The sequence below is a fragment of the Micromesistius poutassou genome, assembly GCF_964030765.1.
Source record: "Micromesistius poutassou genome assembly, chromosome: 21".
Taxonomy (NCBI): Eukaryota; Metazoa; Chordata; class Actinopteri; order Gadiformes; family Gadidae; genus Micromesistius; species Micromesistius poutassou.
Window position 1 is genome coordinate 2,086,963 of NC_140291.1, and position 15,991 is coordinate 2,102,953.

General features: G+C 42.5%; 3 protein-coding genes across 6 annotated transcripts; 1 reads left to right on the plus strand and 2 right to left on the minus strand.

The window, feature by feature from the left end:
* Positions 1–936: 936 nt before the first annotated feature.
* tfam (transcription factor A, mitochondrial) lies at positions 937–4,995 on the plus strand. The gene is made up of 7 exons (XM_084485262.1): positions 937–1,174; positions 1,436–1,581; positions 2,140–2,210; positions 2,760–2,909; positions 3,248–3,343; positions 3,549–3,605; positions 3,749–4,995. The coding sequence occupies exons 1-7, from the start codon at positions 1,089–1,091 to the stop codon at positions 4,004–4,006; spliced, it is 864 nt and encodes a 287-aa protein (XP_084341388.1). The 5' UTR covers positions 937–1,088; the 3' UTR covers positions 4,007–4,995.
* A 134-nt stretch (positions 4,996–5,129) lies between these two features.
* On the minus strand, positions 5,130–11,279 carry LOC311366474 (DNA-directed RNA polymerase III subunit RPC4). Of its 3 annotated transcripts, XM_084485261.1 has the most exons (9): positions 11,074–11,279; positions 10,409–10,645; positions 10,271–10,317; positions 9,994–10,151; positions 9,567–9,691; positions 8,470–8,587; positions 7,003–7,334; positions 6,242–6,394; positions 5,130–6,023 (listed from the first exon to the last, which is right to left on the minus strand). In XM_084485261.1, exons 2-9 carry the CDS (start codon positions 10,595–10,597, stop codon positions 5,880–5,882), a joined length of 1,266 nt encoding a protein of 421 aa, XP_084341387.1. In that variant the 5' UTR covers positions 10,598–10,645; positions 11,074–11,279; the 3' UTR covers positions 5,130–5,879. The 3 variants fall into 3 exon arrangements, with proteins under 3 accessions (XP_084341387.1, XP_084341385.1, XP_084341386.1); XM_084485259.1 differs by lacking the exon at positions 5,130–6,023 and having other exon boundaries at positions 6,342–7,334; positions 11,105–11,279; XM_084485260.1 differs by lacking the exon at positions 5,130–6,023 and having other exon boundaries at positions 6,342–7,334; positions 9,994–10,148.
* Positions 11,280–11,434: 155 nt separating this feature from the next.
* Positions 11,435–15,985, minus strand: LOC311366888 (sulfotransferase 2B1-like; the record flags this gene model as incomplete). Of its 2 annotated transcripts, XM_084485666.1 has the most annotated exons (7): positions 11,435–12,186; positions 12,277–12,457; positions 13,477–13,571; positions 14,306–14,432; positions 14,729–14,937; positions 15,545–15,692; positions 15,919–15,985. In XM_084485666.1, the coding sequence occupies 6 exons, from the start codon at positions 15,681–15,683 to the stop codon at positions 12,077–12,079; spliced, it is 861 nt and encodes a 286-aa protein (XP_084341792.1). In that variant the 3' UTR covers positions 11,435–12,076. The 2 variants fall into 2 exon arrangements, with proteins under 2 accessions (XP_084341792.1, XP_084341791.1); XM_084485665.1 differs by lacking the exon at positions 15,919–15,985 and having other exon boundaries at positions 15,545–15,698.
* Positions 15,986–15,991: the final 6 nt, after the last annotated feature.

The window sequence follows — 15,991 nt, forward strand, 5'->3', positions numbered from 1 at the left end:
TAAGAGCAAAAATAATTATTTTCTTCATGTACTGACTCTCATGAAATTAACAATTGCTGGTTGGAAGTATGAGACCTATGTGTAAAAAAACTATAGAGAGAGATGGGCCCAGGTTCATAATAAAACAACCATGAAGTAATGATATGTAGCCCCTGCACTGCCCCACAAATGATAGGCCTACATGCTACATAATATATCTGTGAAACACATCCAATTAGTTACGTTAAGTTTAACATCTACGTGTCTGTTCAAGCCTTATGCATGCTATGGTTCAAGCAAACAAATGCTAATTATATTACCATACAGCAAACACACACAATAATAATATATAATAATAATAATAATAATCACTGTACTGACCGTTTTGTGCTGTCTGTCACTGTGATTTGACTTTAGTGTAGTTAGTTACTCTTCAGCTTAGTTAGTAGTAACTGTTATCCAAATGTGCAAGGCTAATTTGATAGAGTGACTGTGATGCAATGATTGGTATGTTATTGTGCGATTATTTTATGTGTTTATGTAATGTTATATATTGAACGAAATCCTTCACTGTGTGTACCATCTACGGTTAAATGTCGAATATGCCAAACGATTACGAAGATACCTTGCGAAATGTTAGATTGGACGCGGAAAAAGGGAAACAATCAAGATAAACAAGATGATAAAGCTGAGAAATCGCATCTCTACGGAAAAACGTATAGACTGACCTAAATCGTTTAGACAGTCGACGAATAAATTATTGTTTACACACATTTAAAATTGCTCAGGCGGAACGGCTCAAGTTTATATCGAAAGTGCTGCTGTGAGACTTAAATTACTACAACATATATATTTTTTATTGACCTTCTGTGATTGGCCGCACGGGCGGAAGCCAGCCTCGTGAGAGACAATCCCAAATCTCGCGAGTTCTGGAGGAAGGCGCCTTTTGCAGCTCGTCCTGCATGTGTCGATCGGAGGCAGCAGGGAAGAAGCCACTGTACCAAAGTCATTCTGTGTTTCTAATGGAAAAGTGATACGCCCTTGGCTTAACGAGGACAATAGATCGGTCTGTTTCGTCACGTAACGGTTTGACATCAAAACGTGCAGGCATGGCGCGTTTTAATCTCATGACAGCAGGTGTTAGCCTCTTGGCTAAGTCCTTCAGTGCCTTATCCTGCAGCAGCTCTCTTGCGAGGTAACTTCAACTTGTTATGGGAGCTAGCTGGCTATTGTTAGCCGACGAGTCGATCTAAAAACGAGTCACTCGTGTCAACCATGCATACAAGTACGAACCATTGACTGCAAAGGTTTTTTTCCGTTTTAAACAACGTGTACTTATTTATTCGCCCATGAGTTTAGAAGAGCAATCATTCAAGTATGGCCTGATTATGAAATAGTATCATTGTGCAGAAAATGAGTTACAATGAGTCAAACTCGTGGTTTTTATTTTGTCCAGGTGCACCAGTGTTGTCCACCCAGTGTCCTTCTTCATAACATCAAGAGGTCTGACTGCACAGGCCGGTGGACCTCCGAAGAGACCCCTCAATGGATACATGAGATACGTGGTGCAGCAACAGCCCACCATAGTTCAACAAAACCCAGGTATTTTGGGTAGGGGTCAATCATGCGTGGGTTTTAGACGGCCTGGTCCTACAACCATATCAGGCACGGCGCCAGGATTCTTTTTCTCTCCCTGTGCTAATGGGGAGCTTGACCGATAGGTGGTGGTGCTAAGAACCACTTTCACCACGACTTCAGTTACTTTATATAGAGGTTATGTTTTTTTTTCAATAAAAGCAGCTATGATACACAGTGGTTCAACTGTGGCTACACAGATTTTTGACGGGGCTATAGCACCCCCTAGCCCCGGTGTAGCGCCGTCCCTGAACCATATATATATATACATATGTATTGTGTCCAAGATGTATCATTATACCCACTTCTTGAGCTACTTCTAAAATGGATCTAGCAGTCAGTAGAGATATAGTTTTCCTGATTGTATTATTAGTGTTGGATCCAATGATTTGCTACTCTAGACTGTGCATTAAATCCTCACTCTTATTTTTACTCATAATTTCTTTTCAAATCTCTATTTATATGAAAATCTGTTTTAGACTCGATATAAATTTGGTTGACTTCTTTTTATTTACACGCTTTCAGCCATCAAGAAAACTGACGTAATCAGGATGATAGCCCAACAGTGGAGGGTGATGTCTGCAGAACAGAAACGTGTAAGTTATCCTTCTATGTTCAAAGTTTTCGATCATCCTTTTGAAAGGTTAAAGGCACTTGTTGTACATCTTTATCTTTTTAAAGGAAAAGTTCTAAGACATATTTTGCAAAATGACCAATCACCAAGTCACCATAACCTACCAGGTGGTACATGAGTGTGTACCGTGGAGATGACGTGTGTAAACCATTTTAGAACTAGTTCTTTGATTGTGTAGCTGTAGCGGCATTGCATTATTAGCGGTCCACAGACAAGCAAATGGTCGGGTCACGACCCCTCCTGTCCCGCACAGGTTATCGCAGCCCTAAATCTGGTCGTGCAGATGCAACGTCAAACAGATGTAAAATCCAGCACTTGATTTTACATCTGCAGATGTAAAATGCAGATGTAAAATCAAGTGCAAATGCAGCTCATCTTATCGGGATGTGCTGTTGTTGTTGTGTTCGTACTGTGTTCGGTGTTCGTTACACTGCACCAGAGAACCAGAGACAAAGTTTTTAAAGTAGCCGTAAGTTTCCGTGACCAATGGAGCAAAACCTCTGCCCTGTAGCCTTTCGTAGAGGGCTTCCAGCGCGCCCGGGATCAGTTCAAGCTGGACCTCCAGAGGTACGAGGCCAGGCTCACCCCTGCAGAGTTCGAGCAACAAGCCCTTGAAAGGAAACAAGTGATGGCTAAAAGGAAAGAGAGCCGCAGGAAGAGGGTAAGTGATAACCAGGCAGAACTCAGAACTTGTCATTGCTTAAATAATTAGTTTGCCGTACAGCAGCCTAATCAGTTAGTTGTACATGAACGTAGATGACGCAAATAATAACGGCCATTCACTTATTTGAATAATTGTGCATTGAAGCTGACGTTGAATTCTGGTGACATGGTCATTTCGTTTCTTCAGGGGAGTTGATGCTTAGGAATGCAGACAGCACCCCTAGTGGTGCGGCTAGAATCTCATGTATCCCCTGGAGGCCGAGCGTGTCTCTGCACAACATGTCTGCTTCAATCTGTTAATGCTCCCCTCCCTCCGTCTCCCCCCTGTGGCTTTAGGAGATGAACAGCTTGGGGAAGCCCAAGCGGCCGCGCTCTGCGTTCAACATCTACATGTCGGAGCACTTCGTGGAGGCCCGGGGACTCACTATGCCGGTGGGCCACTCAAGACAAATCATTGAGTTCATATACGATGCATTGTATGACTTGCTCCATCATGTCTATGCTGGTGGGCCACTCGAAACAAATCATTGAGTTCATATAAAATATAATGTTACATGCTCCTTATTAATAACTGATATATATTATATCACGGGTTGTCTCGGCAGTAATAATTCTTTGTTTTGTTTTTTCAATGCAGGCAAAATTGATTTCCCTGATGGATGATTGGAGAAGTCTTCTCGGTTACAAAAGACAGGTATTTAATTTTTTTCTGACTTTCCATTTTACAGCGCGACTATTGATGGAGGATTCTTCCCCCCTCCCCCCCCTAATACAAATAGTCTAAGAACTTGTGCTACACAGCATTCAGAGTCACTCACGTTTCTCTCCTGGCTTCAGGTTTACATGCAGCTGGCGGAGGACGACAAGATCCGGTACAAGAACGAGATGAAGTCGTGGGAGGAGCACATGCTGGAGATAGGCCGGGAGGACCTCCTCCGGGAACAAACCAGGCCCAAAAAAGCCCCTGCCAAGAAGCGGGCGGCCAAGAAGGAGGTGAAGGCAAAGCCCAAAGCGCCGGCCGGTAAGAAGAAGACCGCGGTGAAGGCCGTTGGGAAGGGGAAGACGGCTGGGACTGCCACCAGGAGTAAGAAGTAGTAGCAGGAGTAAGGCGAGCTTGACCACTGGAACCCAGACTACTGAAATGCTCACAAACACAGTATATAACCAGGAGGTTCTAGGGCTCTAATCCCATCCCGTTGCAACCAGGAGGCGCTGTCATTGTCATGAATGCTACCGTAGTACAAAGGGACAGACCTTTGACCCGAATCAGTCATTTCTTGAAAAACGGTGCCAATGTTCTCTTTCAACGACCGCTCGGTTGTATTTTTCCACATTGCCCGGCAGAGGAACAACAACACTTTGATATTCCTTGAAATCTGCTAAATATACCAGGGCTGAAAGTGTGTCATGAAAGGTCCGAAAGAAAACATTTCACTCCCATATTGATCATGTTTGTTACTGTGAACAGGAGCACATTATTCCTGAAGGGCATTCAGACGGGTCAGTTGCTAGGAGACAGTGGTTTGTGTACCAAGATGATCCCCAGATTGTCGTTGGCATGTCTCCGAGCCACAATGGCAGAGGGAATTGAATACCGTCCTCTTGTCGGCTGATAATTGTGCGGTTAAAGGCAGCCTACACTTTCTCCACGCAATGCCACTCCACGTTTGTGTTTCTGCAACAACTTTTTTCCAAATGGTTTTATTGGGATGACACAAAAAAACGATATATCCATCCCCAAATGCAATAAAGCACTTGGATTTTGTTTTGGTATAAAAAATATATTTTGTTTTCTTTTGGTTGTAATACTTTTTTTGTAGCTAAATGAAAAAAAAGATCTCATATTTGACCAGCTAGCCTTTTGAGGTGTTCCACCTTAATGTCTGAATGTATAGGCAATGTTTTTTTTTTTTTTTTTCACGTTTTGTCAAGTTCTAGACCTGCCAGTTATGAAGTTACCATTATTATTACCCACAGTGTTGGACAAAAACGGTTTTGCATCATGTGCATCTAGCAGAAATCCATGTTTATTACATTGTTAAATGTTACCAAATAAACTGACAAATGTTTTTTTCACAAAATGACCATGTTTGAAAATTGGAACATTTATATAAAAGAGAAATGTATACATAAAACATATACGTATAACATACGTTATACAAAGGGATGTTGTTTGACATTTGTGAAAATATTCTGTCAACATCAAAGGTTGCATCAAAGGTAATATCTCAAACTGAGAACTCAGAGCTGATGTAACATGTCAGTAACTTTAAGTAAACAGAGTTCCAAAACATACCCTGTTTTGACTTATTTTTTTTTTTCTTATCACAAAATAGTTGCTGTAATTCAGTCAACCCATATTAAAAACCTGAAAAAGGACCACTTCTTGGGCAGTAACAGTTAAAATTGTCATTGTTTTGCTACGTTTTTATATTCAAAATGGAAAATGTTCATCAAGCCAAGTATAAAAAGGCCAGAGAGCTACAAAGAACTAGAATCTAAATATAACATTAAAAACACATACTCTACTACATCATCTTCATCAGTGCATCAAGTGAGTATGGGCTTTCCTCTTGTATTACATTGCATTCATCCCATTAAAGCTTGATTCCTTGTTGTCAGAAGACCTAAAATGCATCAGTACTAACTGTACTTTGCTGGTGCTTGTCCATCTCGAGGCCACTTCCTAAAAGTTCTGTAAATTCCACCAGTACAATCTGTGTTTCTGCTCTCCACTGGAGATTATTGACAAACGGCAGATTTCTTCATATAACCGTCAACACATCCTACTCCATTACAGGACTGTGTCTGTATTCCTTCAGAACGCCGAAAGCAATCTTCAGCAATGCTTTTAAGATATTTTGTTTTGTTTCAGAGATCGAAGGACAAGGCTGGTAATCTCTGATAGTTCGGACAGTCGCGTGTCTCCGTCAGACGGTGAAGTCCACTGTTAACAGGGAGGAGCTCGTCATCTTGGCCCAGACGTCTGGTGGGCCGGCGCCTCCTGCAGTAGAGTCTGGAAGTCCGGTGAGAACACCAGTTTCCTCTCCACGTTACCAAGCACCGCCATGTCCCCCGTTCTACCGCCAGACAAACGCACCGACACCAGTTGCTGAGAGAGAGAGAGAGAGAGAGAGAGAGATTTAGTAAGAAGCAGGTGTGTAAAGTAATCTTATGTTAGCAGACGGAAGCGTCACAGTTATTAAGTTATGGTGAAGACATACAGTAGTCGAGAACAAGATGAAATCTCAAAACTCAATAAGTGAGTCTATTGGTGGTTGTTGTTCTGAAAAAAACGCCAAGATGATACTTGTGTATATAAATGCACACCTGGAGGAATGAGAAGGCCGCGCCCTCAGACACGTCCATGATGTTGTCTCCGAGTTTCAGCTGGACGCGACCCGAGCGTCTGACCAGCAGTTTACCCAGCATGCCCTCGGAGAAGTCTGACAGCGCCGCTTGTCTTTGCCTGAGCGGCGCCTTCTGCCCGACGGTAGCCGTGGGACACAAAGGGAAAGAAAAACGCTATGAATCGTGGGATAAAGTGTTGGAATATCACCCCCTACCCACTGTGCACGTCCGTCGACGGATCTCATTGACTTTACAATGGGACGCTCCCGAAATGCATTGTGGGTCCGTCCGTCAAATCGGCTCCGTCTCTTGCGTCCGAAAGTTGAGAAAAGTTAAACTTTTGAGGCGGCGACGGATCCGTCACCCAATCAGATCGCGTTATACGCACATTATACGCAGATCTTGTTTTACCCCAATGCGTCGGACACGCCCACTCTCACGCCCACAGTGGGCAAGGGGCGTTAGTCTGTATCAGTTGTTCACTTGTTCACGCGCTTCAATTAGTGCACCGGAGTGGACCAATTCAAAGACGCAAATAGTCTTCAACATGCTTTTGAACATGTTGAAGATTAATTTCCGTCGGCCTGGAGTACCAGCTTTTCATGAAACAAAGAAAAGTCAAAAAAAAGATGTACACAATTTAATATTCAACAGTTCAACATTTACACACGTCATGAAAATACACACAATCGGCTACGCCCACACACACACGGACGCCTCGGCCCCTGGTGTCGACTCACCGGTGGCGGCGGCGGGGGGGGCTGGGCGGCCCGCCTGACGCCGGGGGCCTTCTCGGCCGCCGTGGCGGGGCCCCCCGCGGGGTCCGCCTCGCCCTGGGCCGCCGCTGGGGGCCCCGGCATGCAGTCCGGCAGCTGGATGAAGAAGAGCTCCTCCTTCCCGCTCAGGCTGAGCTCGTGGAAGAGCTTCCCCAGGGTCGGGGTTTCCCCGTGCCCCGGTAGCTCCGCTGCCCGCATCTGGGACCCGGATCTTCTCCCCGGGGCGTCGCAGCCAGCACCTGTCGTCCCCGAGACGGGGGACTCGGCGGAAGACTGAAGGGATGGGTCCTCTTTAACTGTGGCAATGAAGAGGGAGAATAAAAGCGTTAGAATTAGAACATGTATGACACAAGTGAAGCCTCGTGAGTAGGGCTGGGCGATTGAATTTTGATCGCGATTTCGATTTCAGAGTGAAACGATCACCAAACTAATATAATCGAGTTGAAACGATTAAAAAATAAAATAAAAAAATTATAGAAATTGCAATTTGACCATTTTGTGTATATTTTTAAGGGGAAATTTCATTTTTTCAAGTTCTCATTTACAAAGTGTTTTTTTTGGAGAGAAATTATGAATAAATGCATCATGTTTTCAAACTCAAAAATAATCGTTTGAATAATCGAGATTTCAATATTGACCAAAATAATCGTGATTATGATTTTTTCCATAATCGAGCAGCCCTACTCGTGAGTGCCCATAAACAGCGGTGTAGTTGTGCGTCGCTGCATGCTAGTAGGATTAATGGACTTTGAGTCGGGGTCGTTAGATGCTTGATGTAAGTCATGTTCAGAACGGCTTTTACAGAACCGTTAACACAAACACAGACAAACAAGTCAATTACAAATGACAAAAAGACGCAGGCAAATTGTTATTATTATTTTCGGAATGACTGCAATAAACGCTAACTGACAGATATCTGTGAAAACCTCATTATTTCTTACACAGTAGTAGTTAGTGTATAAACGTATATATAAGCGTGGATACATCACAAGGTCTCTAGACAAGTCGCTATGGAACACATGAGAACAGAAAGCAAGTGTAGCAAGTGCAACCGTTTTAGGAATTCATTTGTGCCCACCTCAATTAAGATCCTAAATGCCCCCAGGACCAAACAAACTGTGCAATTGTACTATTGATCATGACCCATGGTATGATACAGTGGGCGAGGGAGGGTTTGGGCGGGTGTGTGTGTGTGTACGTATGCATCGCACTGTTTCTTGTATACTGTGTATATGTTATTATGGGGCCTATATGTATGTATTGTCTGTACCTGTACTGTTATTACTGTAAAGTAGCTTTATATGACAGCATTGGAGTCCAAGACATATTTCCTTCCAAGGACAATAAAGTGTATCTTATCTTAAGTGGTGGAAAAGCACTTCCAATGAGAGTCTAGTCGTTCAGTAGCCCACTGCTGTGAACGTGTCTTACATGTCGTGCCAGTGACCAGAGGCGTCTCTGTCTTCTGGAAGTTGGTATGAGTCTGGTAAAGAGGCAGCTGGACGGGCCTCAGCCGCGCATCGTTCCTCAGGTCAGGGTCGTCTATGAACTGTTTTTGGGGGAGAGAGAGAGAGAGAGAGAGAGAGACATGAAAGGGCCACCTTACAACCTTTAGGAGACACCATACAGTACTAGTACAGGTTGTTCCACCTTTTCCACCTTTTCAAACATATCTTCACTAAACTTCAGCAATAGGAAACGTTTGAACTTTTGTGGTTAATGGAAATGTGTGTTACATAAATTTAAGATGTACTTTGGGGGCGGGGGGGCTATCACTCAATCAATCTTAATAGGCCACGCTTTACAAAGGAAGGTGAATTTTGAAGAGTTTATTATTTTAGACATTTTGTTTTGCGTCATATTTGCGTTGATCTATTGCAATTAGTTTTATTTGACTTTACTGGTATACTGTTGTAGTACTACCTTGAAGGTACTTCCTATATGTAGTGTGGGTTTAGAGAAATGTGGGAGAGAGAGAGAGAGAGAGAGGAACAGAGAGAGAGAGAGAAAGAGAGAGAGAGAGAGGAACAGATGGATAGAGCGAGAGAGAGGAACAGAGGGATAGAGAGAGAGAGGGAGAGAGAGGGATAGAGAGAGAGAGGGAGAGAGAGAGGAACAGAGAGAGAGAGAGAGAGGAACAGAGAGAGAAAGAGCGAGAGAGAGGGAGAGAGAGAGGAACAGAGGGATAGAGAGAGAGAGAGACAGACAGAGGGATAGAGAGAGAGAGAAAGAGAGAGGGAGAGAGAGAGGAACAGAGGGATAGAGAGAGAGGGAGAGAGAGAGAGAGACAGACAGAGAGGAACAGAGGGAGAGAGAGAGGGAGAGAGAGAGAGAGAGGAACTAAGAGAGAGAGAGCGAGAGAGAGAGAAAGAGAGAGGGAGAGAGAGAGGAACAGAGGGATAGAGAGAGGGAGAGAGAGAGACAGAAAGAGAAAGAGGAACAGAGGGAGAGAGAGAGAGAGAGAGAGAGAGAGAGAGAGAGAGGAACAGAGGGATAGAGAGAGAGAGAGAGAGAGAGTGTCTACTCACGTCGTCGCGCTGCAGTTTGAACAGCATCTCATCCTCGTCCTGCTCCGAATCCCTTCCCTCCTTCTTCACCGCCTTCCCCACAGGAGACGCTGCGGCCTCGCCCAGATCGGGGGTCCCCCGCCACGCTGGGGAGGGAGGGAAGGAGGGGGGGAGGGAGGGAGGGGGTCCACCACAGAAATCGATGTACGTTAGGACTGCAACGATCAGTCGCTCAATCGATCCCGTGACAACTGATTCAGCGTAAAGGTCATTCATCACGTATGAATGGCATGAATCACATGTCCTGCATTACGCTTCAGAGATTCAACATTTTGGTTCACAGTTCATTCTATACCGGCTCTTTTTTGGCTGCTTTGCTTAGACTTTGACTTTGCTTTTGGACTCTGGTCCCTTATGATGGGCATGGTATAGGGAGGGGGGGGGGAACCTGTTTTGCGCATGGTGTCGGCAGGTCCTTGTTCAAAGATGGAGTGAGACTGGATGGTCTGCGGTCTCTCTCTTCTCCTCCCTCGGCTCTCTCTCTGCTTCTCATCTCGCTTTCTTCTCTCTTTCTTCGGCACCTCCGCAATGTCTTCTCGTAGCCTGCTGACGAGCAACACGTGAAGCAAATAACGAACCAGGTCCTCATTGGTCAAAATGCGTTATTTCATTTAATCATTTATTAACTTATATATTGTGTAAGTTATTTATTGCCGGCCACTTACTCGTCTTTACTTTTCCTCACAGCTTTGACGTTTGGCTCGAAGATTTTCTGTCGGGAATGAAACAGGTCGTCCGGTTTACTTTTCGTTATGAGTTTAGTGCTGTTTAAAAAAAAACAGCCACTGTCTTCCACCCTGTACCTTTGGCTTTTTTAGTCCGCCCAAGGTGAGGTCTCTGGATTTCAGAGATGTCAGTCTTCCTGGCGGTACGGGGGAGGAGAGCCCCGACAGGCGTCCTGGATGCCCTCTCCCCAGGGCGAACCCCAGTCCGGCCCGGCTGCCACATCCAGACGTCCCCGGGGCGCTTTCTGCATCGCCCATGTCACTCATGTCGTAAATTAAACCAGCTTCGGTTTGAGACTCTGAATTCTGCTAACCCTAAGAAGAACATAACGGAACATAATACAACGTCAGGCCTCTTAAAGCGCAATCCACACACACACACACACACACACACACACACACACACACACACACACACACACACACACACACACACACACACACACACACACACACACACACACACACACACACACAACACACACACGCTCAGACTATCCCTCTCTCACTATCTCTCACTTACCCATTCAGTCACTCACTATCTCTCTTATCTGAACAACAATTTAAAAGGTATGTCTAACTAAAACTAAGACTATAACGACAGCTTGTCCTCCATTTTGTTGACAATACGTACACAGACAGAACAATAACAGTATAACCCATGCATGTGTTATAAGCACACTGCAGAATCCAACACTCTCTCCATGCCCATGCATATGAAGGCATATAAAGGAGAATCTAACCATGTGTGATGATTTTTTTTACCGCGCTAACCTGCAGCTTGGAGATTTCGTCGCGATCTTTTATCTTGTGTGTGTGTGATCGTCTTTGCGCTTTCGTTAACCAGTTCGTATTCATACTAGATCCGACCTGTAGGTGTGGTTCACAATGCGATTAGCGAAGTTAGAAAGAATCATTTTCAATAAAGCTTTCGATCTGTTTGTCTTAACAATCGAGATGGTCTGGGTAATGTTTTCTTCCGTCTCGGGATGGGAGGGGGTTGTTATTGTCTAGACGACATTCCAGCCCTGAGCCGCCAAGTGGCGCTGTTTTATCAGATCAAGCAAACGTGTTATGAGATTCCCAAGTTGTTATTATCAAATGATCAACTTTTATTCCCAGGTATGGATTGAGTCTTGGAGCATATACATATTTTTTTGTGAGATTCATTTCAAGAATTTAAAGGCATTTTAATGAAATCACAGTCTGTATTCATGAAGGCAAATCAGTCAAATCTTTTCTGAGCTAGTCACAGCAAATTAACACACATTATAGAAAGCAAATAGTTAGAAAGTATAATTTTGTGTAACTGAGTTGATACCCAAGTTGTTATTATCAGATTATAAACTTTTATTCACAGGTATGGAATGTGTCCTGGACCCACAATCGAGTAAAAACATATTAATATATGTGAGATATAATTAATTTCAAGAATTGAAAGGCATTTTGATGAAATCACAGTCTGTATTCATCTGGCAAATCAGTCAAATCTTCTCTGAGCTAGTCCCAGCTAATTAACACACTTCATGGAGAGCAAAAACAGAACTAATGCCTTATCATTTTTAGACCACTGCTATGTTACACCTGTTCTGAAGAAACCTTACTAAGTTAACAAGACAAAATTATCTTACAAATACTAATTTGAGATGCTGATTGTGATTTTAAATCATGATGAATCATAGCCGTTAGTAATAGTACTTATCCAATGGGTTGGCTTTGCCCCAGGAAATGATTGACCACACAAAACTAATCCCAAATAAATTTGTATTTTACATCCTGCATTTTCTTTCGGTATAATTCATCAAAGTATTCCGCTTCTGCTACGGTTAGATGGTTCTTCCAGTCTCCAGAAATACCTGAAAAAGAAAATATATGATACATGAGTATTGAGGGCCAATGATATGATTAACCATAAATGTGGGTTTCTGCTCTTTGTAATCCCTTACCTTTCCTAAGGAACTCTGACACATTCTGGTCAAGCATTTTACTGGAGACGCTGGAGTAGTTCGACATTTTGTTCTTTTTCATATTCTTAAACACACATCGCTCGGCAATCTTCCTTATCATCTCAGAATCCAGAGATATGTCCACGAACCGAGCCAGCCAAGTCACAGAGGCCTCCAGGTCCTAGAGCAACCGAGGTCACCAAAGCACAGTTACAGAAGTATTTATTATCATCATCATCCTCATCATCAGCAGCATTGTCTCTCTTTGTATCAATCCGATTTCTTTGTGTCAATCCCAGCCTGAATAGGATATGGAAAGGAGCTACTACTCACTATGAACCAGGGGAGTTGGGCTATTTCCTCCATTATCTTTTAAGTAATTGAAGAAATAGTTATTTGTTTGCCTTAAATAGTCGTCGAAGTATCCTATAGCATTACCTCAGTATAAAACCAAAGCAAAATATAATTGGCACAACAATCAATTATTAATGTTATATTGCTTTAAAAAATCGAAATACAACTTTCAAAAAACAACTTTCAAAAAACAAACCATTCCTTCACAAGATCATTCACGTTTTTTGTGAATGACCATAGTGGTCACCTTTACTGCAAGTCACTGTCAATTAACAGGAAACTAAATGTCCCACATGCATGTATACAGGCCAACTTATCACTCGCTTACTCAAATATATATGAAAAAAAAAATATATAAGGTAAAGTAAGGTATATATAAATATATATATATATATATATAAATATGTCCTATCTCCATCAGTGTAGCAGGAAGAAAGACACTGCAGCGACAGATACTCTATAAATGATTTGTCTACATAGAATTATACACGTGTGCTTACTTATTATTATTTAGAGGAACCCAAGAAATCCATGGGAAGTATTATATTTCAGTCTACTGCAAATGAGGTTGGATGGCAAGTGGATTGTGGAAGATTCTATATTTCAACATTCAGGGGTTCCAAATGTTGAGTAACTATTGAACCTTAGAGCTTCTATATAAAATCATACATATGATTTGAGGATTTAATAGAATAAATGAAAACAGAATATCTATGTGTTTAAAGTGTCATGATTACAATTAGTGGTATTATATACAACCACTTTAAATTGTAAGATTGATCTGGATTGTTATAGTGTACATGATAAACAGAGGGGCATCTTGAGCTGTATTTGCCGTCTTCTTACCAGGATCATCTCTTCGTAGGAGATGTACATGATGTGCTGCTGCTCTCCAGCAGACAGCCAGCCCTTTACGTGGTCGAACCACGACCCGAAGAACACTGATTAGAGAAGACAAAAGTTGATGGCTGAAGATCGAAGATCGTTATACAGTGAACAAACGTTATACACGATATACGGTATACATATATACTGTGATGGAAAAATCCACATGTTTGACCTATTGTTTGATAAGTTTGTCTGTTCTTGTATAACTTGTATTGTCCTCAGTTTCAGCCTTGTTTGTCTTGCTCACATCATCAGCTGTCTATTGATCGTTGTGCTTGGGTGAAAACGTCACAAAGATAGGCATCTGGAATTTGAGTTTGTCGTAAAACAGAAGACCACTGTTTTCCTAGGTGTTGGGACAAAAGGGTCGTAAGGAGAAGAATTTGCCCTTTAGCCTTCTCCTCTCTTCTTTGATGAGCCAACCTGATGATGTCAACCTGTATTCTGGACTCACTCTGCTAGAGAGGAGTCTAATGTATGCATGCATTAAAACCTAGGACAATTGCTTTCCAATGTATTGTGTGCTTTTTGCAGTGGGAATCTCACCTGGCCTAGACGCAATCTCTGTGAAAGGGGAATTGTCACGACAATACGTATACATAGTAGACTCTTATATTTTATTGTTTCTTTTTAGGATTAGTAAATGTCTTTATCTGTTGTACTGCACTTTATCTCTTTCTCCGTGGGATGGTGAGAAACGACTTTTCGATTCCTTTGTATGCCTGGTACCTGGTGAAGAAATTGACAATACAGCTGACTTTGACTTCGACAAGCAATCCATACACACCTTTTCCATCAAGGAATTTGTGGAGAAATTCCTTCTGTGTCCCTGGATTAACCAAGAAGGAGGCCATCCTACTAAAGTGAAAGTAGGAAGTGAATACATCTCTCGGGTTCCTCATCACATAAATGACCTGAAATAACAACGAACACACACACACACACACACACACACACACACACACACACACACACACACACACACACACACACACACACACACACACGTGGCTTCACCTCAGCAATAATATTTTGATTGTTGCTCATCCCAACTCATCTAGCAGAGAAAAGCATCTGCTCAATGACATAATAAAAAAACATAATAAAGCATGACTATACAAATAGTTCAGAATATATAAATAGCAGTGTTCAGGGATATTTCCATAGTTTCCATAATGAATCTGTATGGCTCCATAGCTGCATCGCTTACCCTCGGTTTGACCTTGAGGAAGCCAGTTGGCATCATGTTGTAATGGAAGTGAGTGGTGAAGACGCGCGGGGACGGTCTCTGTTCCAGGTTGAGGTCACGTGTTTTGGACTCCAACCACGGGACCCGGACCCAGTTGGGCACAGTTTCCACCACTGCTGGGTCCCCCCGGCTCAGGATCAGAGGTACTATCTCCTGCATCCATGTTGTCCCTGAAAGCATCACGCAGGGTGTTATTTTGGGGTTTGTGGTGCTGTTGTCTTATTTGGTACATGCACGTCTTTTTTGCCAACTGGTTGATGATATCATTTTTTAAATATCATAATTCTAACATTTATGCCACAATGTTGTTGAATACTTGATCCTGATTGATCAGGATCAAGGAGGAATATTTCAATTTCAGATGAAAGTACTATCATCTGTTGTTAACGTGTATTAAGCAGAATAGACAGGGTGTCCGGGTCATTATTTGCAATAATGGGACACCCTGTCGTGGTTTATTACACATAGTCTATGTCCATGTCCATACTTAATGTTACCGGTGTTAAACACATCTTCTGTAGGTCTGCTCTGTTGCTCACACAGTATTCCTGAATTCCTCAGACCTAAACCATTGCTTCCATTTAAATTAATGTTAACCTTTGCTTTTGACACGATGAAAACAACAACATAATATATATAAATGTATAACAATTTATAACAACGTATTATTCAACTTTCCACCTATTTTTTTTTTTTTAACTAGTTTAGCTAAATGACCTATTTGTTGCATCAATCATTCACCATTTACTTCCACTGAGTGACCAGGAAAACACTTACCTGACTTGGGATAAGTAACAATCAGAATGTCATCTGGCTGAAAAGAGAACTCCTCGTAGTATTTCAGGCTCTCTGTGGTATGAATGCCTTTGAGTAAATACACACCCTTGTGCACGGTATACAGCTCTTCTTCTGTCATATCTGCAACCTGCATGGATAGGAATGGTAATTGACAAAAAAGCAAAACAGTGTGAGACTATTTTCAACTATTCAGACTTTGGTCCACAGTCTTAAATAAACAAAGGTAAGTTATCTGAACGGTAAATGATTAATTCATTGAATTGCATGCTTTTCTAAATACAATTTATATATTCAAGGTGCACAGTAAGCATTATGGGGAAAGTTTTTGCATATGTTTTGGATATAGCCTATACCCGCTGGGCCTCCAGGTTCCCTCCTCACAACGGATGTCCTGGATGATGAAAGAGACGGATGTCCTCCAAATGA